The sequence below is a fragment of the Triturus cristatus genome, chromosome 4_1 (genome assembly GCF_964204655.1).
Source record: "Triturus cristatus chromosome 4_1, aTriCri1.1, whole genome shotgun sequence".
Lineage (NCBI taxonomy): Eukaryota > Metazoa > Chordata > Amphibia > Caudata > Salamandridae > Triturus > Triturus cristatus.
The window spans coordinates 440,177,963-440,192,022 of record NC_140585.1 but is presented as its reverse complement, the minus strand read 5'-3'; the positions used below and the strand labels follow the sequence as shown (position 1 = coordinate 440,192,022).

The window sequence follows — 14,060 nt, the reverse complement described above, 5'->3', positions numbered from 1 at the left end:
AGGTGCCGGGATGGCAGGATACCTGGTGGTGTTTGCGGGTTGGTATGTAAATATCTATGTACCTAGTTATCTCTATGTCTGCTAATGTGCGTCGATGTCTTTGTGTGTGATGCTCAGTCTGTAAATACTCATATCCCCTTATAATTATGTTTTTTTAAAATTATTTTAGCATGAAAGGGTCATATCAAAAGTGCAGAGAGAGCGATTTTAATTGCGAAACACCACCTGTTCATTTCTTTTGGTAGTTGATGTAATACACACAGATTGAAGGACGACGATATCTATTCATCCCAGTACTAGCATAAAGCCTGCATTGACAGTGAACCTCAAATACTTTAAGAAGTGCAAATCTAGCTTATTCGGCACTGCGACCATGCATCTTGGACAATTGTCGGCAACATAACCGTGTGACTGGTGGATATGGAACACTTCCCTCCCATCCTACAGCCCTCCTGGAACGATACCAAATAACACTGCAACCAGTTATACTGCACCACAAAGAATTTCAGTCCATCACTATTACTGCACTGCTTCTGAAGCTCCTCTAGTTCCAAACCACTTCACCACTCGCCTCCTTCATCTTATTTCTTACTTAAATTATCCACCATCAGTAAACATCTAGGTCTTTCTAATGATTCTTAATTCCCTCTACCCCATGGTTAAAATGGTGCTGGTGTTTCCTCCCATCTTCCTCTAGCTTTTCCACCTGACCTCCACCGTTGCAAAATCAAAACGTACAAAGAAATTACATCATGGATTTTATGGAGTTATTTGGGGCTTTCTTTGAGCAATCTCGTTTTCTTCCGTCACATATATACCATTATCTGGGGGGAAAACAACTGTGTGAAATAAAAGTAAAAAAGTGCTGTTCTTTATTGCTGTAGTAATGTAGACCCTGTCTCTCTAGAAGATTCATATTCACTTTCGTCAGTGGATTTCCTTGTATAGGCCTCCTAACTCCCAAAACAACTCTTCCAAAGCATAGCTTCCTGTTTGGGTTCTCCACTACTTCTTTGGTCTAATTACCTGTAAGTTCTTCAGCGGGACCACCTCTGTGAATCTTCCACTCCATGTCCAAAATTCTTGAGTCTTGTATCTCTATCTCTGAAATGTAGCTTCCTCAGTCTGTAAATTTGCAAGACTCTCAAAAGCAACAGTCTTAGCTGCCACACAATAACTGAGATTTGTATAGCCTTAATGTGCTCTGTTGATATCTCTTCAATCCTTGCTCCTGTTTCGAACTATAATTATGCCCGTGGAGCCTGCCTGCCACCCACACCTCTCATGTAGGTAGTGTTATCAATAACTTGGTTCCCCTTCCTGGTCTTGTTTATTTGCCTATCTGAAGACAGAAAACATTCCCCTCGCTTTCCTTCAGCAGTAGAAGGGGAATAATGCCTAGGAAAGGCCGCTTTGGTAAGAAGTCTTGTTGATTAGGAAATAAGAGATCAGAATCAAGCATTTCTCTCAGAAAATAATTCCCTTCTATACCTCTATATCTTCCAATAGATTCTGTGCAATTCCACAGAAACACACTTCTGAATAAAATCTCAGGTAAATTCTGACAGCGGTAGTAATATAGTCCTCCACCAGGAACTAATCCCTCAAAGAAAACACAAGAAAGTAGTAATGAGAAAAAAATAAAAGTGAAAAAAACTTCTGGTCTCTGGAGTTAAAAAACAAACAAAAAAAAAAAAAACGATATCTTTTCTTTCTATAAAACAACTTGTTTTCGGTTACTGTTTCGGTTTGTGACCTCTTGTCTCAATTTACTTTATATTTTGACTGTCTTTAAAGAACGTTGCCATGACTGATCACATACAAATGAATCCAATTTCTTCTTTTCACAAGTCTTAAACTTATTCTATCTCCTAACAAAGGGGACTCGTCATCAGTTCACCTGGGTTACTTTGGCTCCAACCCTCACTTGCCTAGTTCCACGCGTTCCTCAGCACTTCTCGGGTCCTAGTCTCGTCCTGGAACTATGGCATCGAGATTTGCTCGCTCTCCTGGCGGAGGGAAAAGGTGCCATCAGTTGTATACCTCAGGCTTCTCCTTTGGGTTAGAATCTCGCAAAATGTAACCTTGTTTGTGGTGCACTCTCCATGGGATTCCAGTGAGCAGGGATGCGGTACTCCTCCATTCTTATTCCTGCAGTCCTTGTGAGGCTCTCTGGCATCTCAAGACATCTGACACTTCTTCCTCTGTTGGACTTGCAGCAACAGCTCCTCTGCAATAGTGGAGGTGCGTCTCCCCTTTGGTTAAGAGTCAGCAGCTGAAAAATAAAACAATATTTTATTATTGTTTTATTTTTTCAGATGCTGGCTGAGCCAGTGTGTGTGGGGATGGGTGAGGGTGGAGTGATGTGCACTGCTTACTGAGCATGTAAATTGTCCGGCCGTCTTAGTCCCCCAACCCAGCTGTATTGTACGGCTAGATCGGGGAAACAGCACAGACTCCCGGTGCCTGAGCGAGAGTTAAAAAAGTCCGCTCAGGCCAATCCCTCTGCTGCTCTCATGCCTCATGAGAGCAGCACAGGACTTGCACAGGGAGTCTGATGCTGTTCCAGGGGCTGCTGGGTCCAAAAAGCAGAGGAGCACTGAGGAGCGAGGTGGCAAAAGTAGCTCAGGTACGATTTAGGTTTTTATTATTCCACCCGCTGCGCTCACCCCCTCTCACCTCGCGCTCCCTCCACCTGCCTCACCAATGTTTATATGTGATGGCTGCCACTGGTTTAGAGTCCATTTGCTGGCCTTCTCCCAATCCGGCAGCTCCACATTTCTAGCTGTTTCCCAACAACTGGATCCTTCAGTGTCTCGGCATCCTACCCCGCCTTCCTCGACCGAAGTTTCTCTTTACTTTCTGCCTTCTTAAGCCTCAACTCCTTCTTCCTGCTTCTCAAGCCTTTTCGTCGTCATTATTATTCTTCTTTTCTAGTACTCATACCCTTAGTCCGTATGTTTTCTCTTGTAAGACCTCCTCTTGGCCGTTCAGACTCGTACTCCTGTCTACCTCGGTCAGCTACTTCAAGTAAGTGATCTTGTCGCTTACCCTGTGACAATCCCACCAATAATACGGATATGTATAACAATTCAAAACTAGCCAGTAAAACACACCGGAGAAAAGGAGGATAACATCAATACAAAGGAAAATTTGAAAGCAGTCAGATCAGCGCAGAGAGAACAGATCGTATGAAGAAAAACTTCCTCAATACAACTGTTGACCACATTATAAGGGAAAAAGCAGAATACTATCAAACAAGGTTGGCATATTATTCAGGAAATCGCACCTGTTTATTGCATACTTACTGGCTCGAAAGAATATGTAGAGCAGTGCTTGTAACAACGGCCAGGACAATATCAGAATAAAGGAATTAAAATGTGTATAAAAACGTTTGAATAACCACATGAAATATTTTATTTGAAAGGTTTTATGTTGCAAAAGTTGTAAAATTGTAACTTTTTTAGATTGGGTTTCTTCGGCAATAAATGGGACAGTTAAAACCTGCCCTAATGTCTGTGTATCCCACAGCTTAACTATTCTTAATGTGTTTCTATATTTGACACACGTTATATCGTATTGTTGTTACAATTGTCAACTTCTTAGTTAACAGGAATACAGGAAACACACATTCATATCATAAAACCCAATTTAAGATCCATGCTGCAGTGATTGCTTGCATGTGAGAACACCATGCCATGCAAAGGATACAGATTAATGTCAACACACTGAAAGGCTAAACAGTTGAATTGGCCTAATCCCCTTTCTCTTAATCACTCACACACGAAGAACTGCTTTCACTGCTTGTGTTACTGCAACCTCAACATGTTTTAAAGACAATTATTCTTTTCTTTATCCAGTTCTTTAAAACATTTTGGTGTGTTCTGGAAGACGCCTATATAAAATAAGCACTATATGGAGTTTATAGCAGCTGTTACCAAAATCCAGATTTATTTGAATACTTTGCTTTTGATCAGACCCATGAAAAATGTTCTAGGGTAAAGAAAAGGACATGGAAATAATACATTTTAGCAACGATGATTCTATAATATGGATTTTTTTAAAAAGCAGTATTGGGGTTTAAACTTCATAGTCATGAAGTTGTAACAACAAACCTGAAACAATCAAAATCGATACTGCACCAAATGCGATGATAATAGTACATATTCTCCTGCCACGAGCTGGGGTTTAATCTATTTGGTTGCAGTATGGTAGATACTGATGTTCTTAAGATTAATATTATACCCTTCATGCAATGAAAATTAAGCACAATACAGTATGATATTGTTGGAACACTTTTAGAAGTATCACATGTAATCAAATTTGGCAAAGGATTCCGAACAACTATATCAAGTTCTGATGAACATATAATAGAATGTCAACCAATAAATAGCTGCACAAAAAGTACTGGCAGATTGTACCAAGGGTTGAATAGAGCAATAATGAAAATAAAAGGGTTTCATTTTGGGTACTTAAGAGACTGGGATCTTTGGAAAGTGCATTTTTCCTGGCACCTGTGCAGTAAAATACCCCAGCAGAAAAAGTTCTGTGCACATACAGAGTTGGAAAAAAAAAAAGACATGGAAGTTTGGAACAAATTATGTTCTGTAACGAGCAATATATATGAATAAAAATCTTTTAAAGCAGTAGTTCCTGAGAATTCAACACAAATCGCCCAAACTGAATTGGAATCGCCGTTCTGTTACCTTTTCTGGGTTGAGGAAATAAAGTACATGTTTATGTGTCACTTATGCGCTACTTCAGTAATAGCCCTGTATGACCATAGCTGCTAACAACTCCTACACTCCAAGGTAGGATTTAGTCTAATCGCTGATGCCACAAGGTGCATTTTGAATTAGCCCGAATTAGACCAAAAGTGCCAAGAATGACCTGGAGAGTTTCTGCTGGGAGTCATAGCGAAAATTCTGTTGATTCTTATGGAGGAATTAAAGCTTTAATGTCATTTTCGGAATTCTAATAATTTTCTGTTCATTTCACACAGAAGCACTGAATTGGATGACTCCAAATTTCCCACTGATTAACCAATCAGGCTCAGAAGCTGAAAGGTGATCTCCCTGCCCGGGTTTCAGTCCAACCTGGACATCCGATTTAAGTGTTCTTACACTACACAGATTTGCGGGTTGAAATCCATTTAATGCTTTGGAAAATGGAACAGTAAAGTCCCATTTTCTATCCCCTGTGAGTTTTCGATAATTCAGATCACCTTTAAAGAAGATTAAATTTGATTTTTGGAGCTCAGTATACAAGTCCGGAGCAACCTGAGCCATGTCACAAAACTCATGTGGAAGAGACCAAAACAGGTGTTCATGAACAACCCAAGCATTTGTCTTCACATTGCCCTCCCACTTTATGCCACACTTGGACATCCAGATGTGATTTGCCGCTTGTAGTTGTTTAACTGTCCAGTTAAAATCTTGCTTTGTAGTATCTGAAACAAACCATGGTATACTCTTCACATGGAAGTGGACTTCAGTAGCCAGCTTTGAGGACAACAAGAAATCAGCCAATGTTAGATCAGTAACTAGTTCAAATCCAGCATTATCAAGGACAATGTCTACTCTAGTCGAAGAGTCTTCATTCTTTCTGGCATTTCTGCAGCTTGAAGTTACAGACCAGATGTATTCCATGTCATTGACCAAGATGAGCGGTAAAAAGCCCTCCAGGGCACCCAGAAGACAGGATTTTTGGGAATTCTCCTGTCCTGCTGAAATGGAAAGGTCACACTTGTTCCCCCACAAAGACACCTGTTGAAAGAAAAAGAAAAAAAAATGTAATGGTCAGTAGCAATGCTGGGATGAAGTGATCTAAGCATATTACTGTGCACTTACTCTAAAAGGAAGGTGCTGGAAATACCAGGCTACTTCCCATGCATTTAAATTACAACAGCAATTAACTATTGCAGTCACTGTACAACATGAAAGTAACCTCTGCTCAGGGGTGTGGAATTTTACAAAATATCTACTTGCCCATGGGACAGAATAATTTATAAATCCAACGTAAAAAATCCACTTCGCCCATTTGATGGCATGCAGTGAAGTAACAACTTATACCAACTTTCTCATATCAGAGCTCCAATAAAGTACCTTCTGTTAATAGCACGGCTCATTTTATGTCAGGGTTTTGACTCCAGCAAGGCTCTGATAAGGTCACATTTCTGAATACCCCGAACACTGCACATATCTCTGTCAAACATTTGAATATTCACAACCCTGTTTATGAATGCCCTCTGTTAACGGCAGCTTTTTATTCACAGGAGAGCTCTGATTAGAACAGTGCATTTGTTAAACTAGACTTATGATTATGGACGAGATTGGGTTATAAAATGATTTTGTGTCATACCATTGCTCTCCTTACTTTAGTTTTTGAGGAAGCCACTATAAAATACATCAGCAAATGTACTTTTAAGCATTCACTTGATATAACAAAATGTTACTGTAAATAAACTGAGATTATATTGGTGTTCCAGTAACTGGGCTACCAACATTAACTGAGTACAACCATATTGCGCACTTCAAGGTTTTAATAGAGATTTAGATCTTACAATCAGATCTACAATATACAAATTTATATCAATCAATACAACTTTAAAACCAAGCTAAAAATGCACATTTTTTACAACACACTAACTGGGGAATTCATCATCTCCATTGCAGCCTTAGCTGTTGTAATACCATATTTTTTAAAAAGTGGTTTTAAAAATCTCTTGGCAACATTTTTGAACAGGACAGACAAATATAACATGTTTGATAGTCTCTACATCATTATAACATAAGGTGATTATATTCTTTTCTCTCAGACTAAATTCTGTCATGCACCCCTTACAGTTGCTAAAAGAAAACATCTTAGCCTACAAAGCATTATTCACCTTCACACAATGTGTTCCAGGTTCAAATTTTGAATATACTTGGGGAACTGCTGCGTGACATGTTTGAATAACAGATGGGTACAGGATTTCACTGTACATATATCTATATCATTCTCCATGGAGAAGTTTTTTCATGGTGTGCTTCAGATAATTTTTAAAATGAATAGAGCTCATATTCTGAATATCCAGTCCTAAAGAAAAGTGCTGAAGTGCAGATAAATGTTAAACCGTTACTACTTTGTAATAAGAACAAGACATTCCGCAGCTGTAAGACTCCTTAAAGAATTTTCTTTGGCGTGTAATTTACAATGACACCATTGTAAAATAGCAGCTTGTCCTCTTATGAAAGTGCTCACCAATCCTAATTTTAGCCTTAGGGTTTCTATTGAAACCATAGAATTTAAAGTGCAAAATAGTGAGAAGACTCTTCCCCTCCAACGTATGCATAAAGTGTCATTGATTAATATTTATGGTCTCTACAGCATATAAAAGTGTTTGCGGAATGTTCATTTTATATACTGTTAAAAAATTATTAGAGTGCCTGTGACCTGTTGCTCCATAAATTGCCTTTAGTGCATTTTCATGAGCATACACCTAAATTGATATAAGTGCAATATGTTCACTGTCAGCCAAATTTGCCAACATAATTATTCCGAGATAAGAGTATGACTTTATTACTTCTATGATAGAATTATTGTAAAACCACTAATACTTTGTATTGATCAGACACCCCTTGGAAACTTATCGTCTGAATAAGATGACAAAATATCAAGACGTTCCTGGAAGCCTTTGGAAGACAGGCCTAGCAAGACAATATTGTCTGCAAAGGAGTGTACCTAAAGGATAGGAGCCTATTTTTGGGGCATCCCAAGCAACTTTACTCAACACCTTGGGCAGATCAGTCATATATAGTAATAAAAAAAAAGTAGGGTCGCAAACACTAATCCCTATTTCAAACCAAATGGTATGGATTTTCAGAGTTATAACCCACCTACCTCCTAACATAACATGACACCAGGTAGCGGAGTGAAGAGCGATGATAAGTTTCAAAAGTTTCAACTTTCTCCAAGGGATCTGCCGGTCTACGCGATCAAAAGCAGTTGAGAAATCAATTTAGGCTGCGTAGACAAGCATCTCCTTCCATTTCACATATTTCTCCGTTGTAAGATGAATTACAGTTATATTATCAAGAGTCGAGTGACCAGCTCTAAACCCTGCCTGCTACAACAGTAGAATATTTACTTCTTCCACCAGCAAGATAACACTACCCCTTTATGAACTAGGGACCACCCCTGTACAAAACGCACCACTAAGTAAGAGGCCTATAGGTCCAGATCTAATTTTATAATAGTGATGGGTGGTTGGTCTGCACCGCTTGCCCCGGTATTGCTAGCAACTTTATGATAGTGCAACACCTCGTCTATTAGGAGAGAAATGGGAGAATATCTCCCAACTGATACCTCATCTAGGGACTCTGTAACACTGTTGCTGAGCGTCTGTGTATGCAAAGCTTAGAGAGGGGTTATGTATTCTTGCCATTCCATGCTCGTAATATTATTTATCTTGAGTTTAGAAAAAGAGACTATTTTCCCCCATAATTTTCCAAAAAGCTTTTAGATTTTTTACATTTTACTGCTTTTGTTATTTTTACCGAGATATATTCAGAGATGCGTCGTTTTTGGATTCTTACCCACCTAGTTCTTCTTCTTTTCAAACGAGAGAGCCACCTAATACATTCCTCAAAATAAAAAGTGAATTGCCTTCTTTGCAAGTGATTATTGAGCTTATTAAAAACAAATTAAGGGTCACCCTCACAAATGTTCCCATAAGCTCTTCAAATACGTCTGAAGGTAACCAACCTAATGGGGGAAGGTTTTCAGTAATTCTCCTTAATTCTACTGATAGCAACTGATAATCTTTTTAAGTCCATAAATCTTCCGATTCACTAAGCTAAATAACGCATCATCTCGATTAGGGATCGGTCATTAATGTACATCATCAGGGTTCCCACTGATGGGAAAAAGGAGAATATTGTGGTCACTCCAAATATTCTTTATCCTCTTTAAGACCGATAAATAAGAGAAAACCATATACAAATTAATCACATAGTCAATTATCGTAGTTTATTTTTCCGTAGTATGAGTCAAATGAGCCGACATATCACTGTGTAATTTCCCATTGAGGATAATTAAATCATGTTCTCTGCATGCCTCCAGGTGCAAAGAACCTCTTTTATTTGTCCTGGAGCAGGTAGGGGAATACGGAGGCTTGTGTATTAACAGCCTTTTCCCATTCTTTGTCTGCAAAAAAAGCGAGTGAATGGTTAGAGACAATAGCATTAAGGTCTCCCTTAATTAGGACCTTAGAAAGTCCTACTTTACACAATCATAATAATGTAATGAAAGAACTCATTTATCAAATGAGTATTTTCTTGAGTTGGTAAAATATAAAGATTAACCAAAATAAAAGGAAAACAGAGTACTGGCCCATATTCTGCTCTGGGAGTACCATAAAATATAATAGATACGATTGATGATAACATACCCGATATGTCCATGAAAAGTTTGTGGACAATAGTGTGGCTATACCACCATTAGCATGGCCTAAATAGCTTAATAGCAGGACAGCCAATTACAAAGAAATGTTTAACCTCAGAAGCTACAGGAACCCACATTTATAGCAAACCGATTACCACTGGACTTCACACATCCAAATTCAGGATTTTCCCCAGGTTATTCCAACAGCCAGCTATATTCCATGATACAATTTTAATGAGTAGGATGCAGTACTAAACACCCAAATCACCCAACAGTGTAGGTGTTTCATACTGGGAGTGAATCACGTACTAGAAACTGATGGACATACCCTTGGTTTATGAAGTACAGGCGATATATTTTTGCCCAAATAATAGTAATAAGCACTACAAAGGTTATTACAATTTGTAATATATAAATACAGAATTAATAGTGTGGGAAAGATTTTAGCAGATCTGTATGGAGGAAGAGTCAGAGTGAGGAGAGGACCAGAGTGTTAGTCAGGAAGGGATGCAATGAGTGTATGTTATTATTTTGGGCCAGTAGAGAACCTATGCCTTGAATTACTAAGATGATAAGAACAGACAACCTGTTGCACTCACAATAAAGCATAATATAACATATATAAATACATCCACTCTGGTCTGGGTCTGTTAAGGGGGAAAACCGCGGAGATATTTCATCCTGAATATGAATATACATGGTTGTTGAGACATCTAATTGAGGATAGTGATACTGCCACCATGATTGTCTATAAAAAACAACACCTAAAATAATTCGAGATTGTCAAGGATACTCTAACTTTTCACCTCTACTCAATATTTTTTAAGATTTTTATTATTGTTACCTTAATTAAGATTATAAAGCACCCCGCTTCTCAAAATGGGGTATCCTTAAGCTGCAACAAAAAGGAGTTGGGAGAGCTTCAGAAAGTACCAGCAAACAGCCAGATTTTCAGTTCCTAAGAGACAAGAACTTGCTTCCTTTCTTAGGCGAGAAAGCTTCTTATTCCATCTTTTCGGAACAAGGAAGGAAAAGGCACAAACATCACAACAGGCGATGTGGATAAGGGAAACTGCAATCAAGTCGGAGTTGGATGATCAAAGTGTTCTGATAGCACCATAAAATTGAAGAGCCTTAAAAGTACTCCAGGCCCATTACGTGTGTCCGACACAAAGCCTTAAAAATGTCCCTTTCCCAGATAGAAAGCTGGTGAGGAGCTTGAAGGTGTAATGATATATGGACTTGGCAAGGAACGTTAAGTATGGATCTGGCCGCAGAATTCAGATTTTTTTTTTGTAAATGAGCAATGTGTCTGGTAGATGTGCTCAGATACAGTGCGTTGCCATAATCCAGTCTGGCAATAATCAATGGCTGAATGACAGAATTGGCTAGAGTCCAAAGGGAGGACTTTGAAAACTGTTCTTAGCATTTTGAGAGTAAAAACACAAGAGGCGCTGATGTGGTTAACCTGAGACCCCATTGAAATACTCATTATAAAGAATAAAACCAGGATTTTTTCCCCCAATGTAACTTTCCTTCAACGTTAGTTTTTTATATTATACGTTTTATTTTGTATTTGTAGGATGTTGAGTGTCTGTATGTATGATCGTGGATTTGTTTGCTCTGGTGGGGATTGTGTGGACACGAGGCTGCTTGTCATGACATACAATGGTGGATGTGTTGGTCTATAATGTTGGTTGTGTACATGTGGGAAGGTGTGCGTTGGCATATGATGTTAGTTGGGTGACCTTATGACGGTGGATGTGTTGCCGTATGGTGGTGGTGTATGCATTGTATCATGGTGGGCGTCCACCATAGTCCCTGCACTTCCCTTCTTTGTCTGCCTCCACACTACTACTGCCCCTATGTAGGTACTCCACGTCTGCTGGCCCTGTGAGTGTCCCACGCCCTGCTGCGCTGCCTTATGCCCCACCTCCACTTACTATGCCCCCAGTCCACTGCAGACCTGTAGTGCTTCCACTCCCCAGCATAATTATTTTTTAAATCCATACCGATGTTTGTGAACATAATTCCTACCACACTTTGCTTAAGGGCAGAGGTAGTGACTGAGGGCCCTCCCAGGCCTGCCAACCATTCAGGATCTGGACGAGTGAGCACCGCCTCCTTCCTTTTTTTGTATTTACATTAAAACCCCCTTTCCACTTGGTAAGGGCAACTATCCAATCTACCTTTGGTATGGTGAGGGGAATTAAAAACATGGGGCCAGATGTATAATCTGTACCGCCCAATTAGAGCATTTCCGACTGTTAAAATACAGTCGGAAATGCTCTAATTGGGCGGTTGTGACTCCTAAAATAAGTTTGCAGAAGGATACAGATTCAGTATCCGGAAGTGGTATACTGTAGGTGCTTCTTCCAAATGCGAAATCGGTATCTAATGTACCAATGTTCTGCGAAATCTTGTCAGAAAACACAAAGGCCTTTATTCCTGTAATGGCATCCAATCGTTATGAATCACAATTTGTGAACTACCTCATTTATATTCATACCCACTACGATTAGGATTTTTAGGAAATTACCTATTAGTACATAGGTTGATCCTTAAATAGTAGTCACAATTTGCGAACAGATATTCCTACATCTGGACCATAGTCGTCTGACACGGAGTGTTGGGTGAGGGACCACATTCTCCAGTCTTATCCTAGGGCAAGGTGAGGGGCCCAAGGCAATTTCATGAACCCCATTTCCTGGGGCGCACATTACTTAAAGGTGGATGCCCTGGTGCCCGCCCAGGGTACCCACCATACACTTGTTGGGGGCAGCAAGGGGGGCCCTCCCCTACGGGATGGCAATTGGGTGAAAACTGCTCCCAGGAGGGCAGAAATATTTTTTTTCTTAATGTGGAGGTAAGCACTTGGTGGTGTCTGATGGAGCGATCCTTCTTCGAGGGGTCTTGTGGGTGGATCTCTGCATGGAGACTGTGGCCCTGTGGATAGGGGCTACTACCACTGGAAAGGGGATATTGTCTCCTTTCTAGCTGTATGTCTTCCGCATGCATCAGTGTTCAATGGCCTGAGATGTGACCCCTAAGCACTAATTAAAAAGAAGGCTCCAGTGTGTGCAGTCTACCTACTGCAGGGGCATAGCGGTGGCGGACGTTCAGGCATACTACAGGGCCGCGCGCATCTCCTAGTCATAAATGACTGGTGGTATGCCTCCCCCGCGGATCCAGCCTACGCATTGGACCGGGCCGCATTGGCGGAGAAGCCTCTGCTGCATTTTCTTTATAGCCGTTCCTCGCTGGACCGGTTGCCCCCTGCGTGTGCTACGGTGATCCGGATCTGGCGGCAATCGGTCATCTCTATTGGCTGGCGCGGCAGGCTTACGCGGGCCACCCCATTGTGGCAGGGTACCCTGGTCAAGGAGACGGCAAGTCTGGAGGGCTTTCGCTATTGGGACATGATAGGGATCTCCTCGCTGGGGGATGTAATGAAGGGAGTGTCGCTTAAGTCGTTTCAGATGCTGCAGGCCGATTTTGAGCTGCATAAATCCCAGTTTCACAAATATCTCCAGTTGCGGCATGCCCTCACACCTAGCCACTCTGCCGGAGTTCCACCCGCTAGAGGGTAGACTGTTGATGGGAGACCTCGGGGACCACAAAATTCGCCAGATTTATCAGACTCTGACAACCTTCATGAACACTACCCTAGATAATACCAAGGAGGCGTGGCAGCGCGATATCCCCACGCTCACGGAGGATGACTGGGCAGACGCTATAGCGGGTCCGCGATATGCTGCGGTGGCCACCAAATACCACTTCATACAATTCAAATACCTGCACAGGGCGTATTACACCCGGCACCGCCTTTGGCGCATGCACTTAATTGGGTCCCCCACGTGTCTCCGTTGCGGCGATGGGGACGGTACATTCTTGCACACGGTGTGGGACTGTGGGCGGCTGCGCCCGTTCTGGACGGCGGTTCTGTCCTGCCTGGGGGGGGTGCTGGGTTGGGAGCTTCCCCCGATCCCCGCTTAACACTGTTGCATTGTACCGAGGAGATAGGGGGCAACATCAATAAGCGACACCTCCTGTTTTTGGGTTTGACGCTGGCCAAGCGAGATATTGCCCAGCATTGGAAGTCTTCTGCCCCGCCCCCGGTTCAGGCCTGGAAGAAAGCACTAGATCGCTGCATGTCTGCGGAAGAGGCGGTATTCTTGGCCGGGTGGGGATTTCAATCGAATGCTTTACTCCAAGAAGGGACGCACTAAACTTACGGGCCCCACGAACAATGCTGTACGCGCCTGGCACGGCGCCACTGCTGCTACGGGCTGGAAGGGCCGCCTGACTCGTGCGACTCCGCTGTATGCTTCTGAAGAGTTGGGCGGGCTGTGGCGCACTAAGGGATTTGAGAAGTGGGACACGATCGGTATTAGCCGAGTGGGGGATCTGTGGGCGAAGGGCGCTTTTAAAACGTTCGATGTCCTTCGGACCGAATATAGCCTGAGCGATAGGGAATTCTTTCGTTACGCGCAGGTCCGCCACGCCCTGCTTTCTGCCTTTCCGAACCCGGCGGATATTCCTGAGGCCTCCCCCTTGGAGGATCGTATACTTGATGGCTACTTGCCAGACAGCACCATTTCCCTGATCTATAAAAAATTGATTAATACCCGCGCGGA

The 14,060-nt window shown here is 41.7% G+C and overlaps 1 protein-coding gene across 4 annotated transcripts in view; it reads right to left on the bottom strand.

The window, feature by feature from the left end:
- Positions 1–3,393: 3,393 nt before the first annotated feature.
- DCPH1 (damage control phosphatase 1) overlaps positions 3,394–14,060 on the bottom strand; it is a 196,048-nt gene continuing 185,381 nt past the window's right edge. For all 4 annotated transcript variants that reach the window (XM_085652594.1, XM_085652592.1, XM_085652591.1 and 1 more), the window contains exon 6: positions 3,394–5,765. In XM_085652594.1, the coding sequence (XP_085508720.1) occupies positions 4,995–5,765 (771 nt within the window). In that variant the 3' untranslated portion in view covers positions 3,394–4,994. The remainder of the gene's footprint in view (positions 5,766–14,060) is intronic.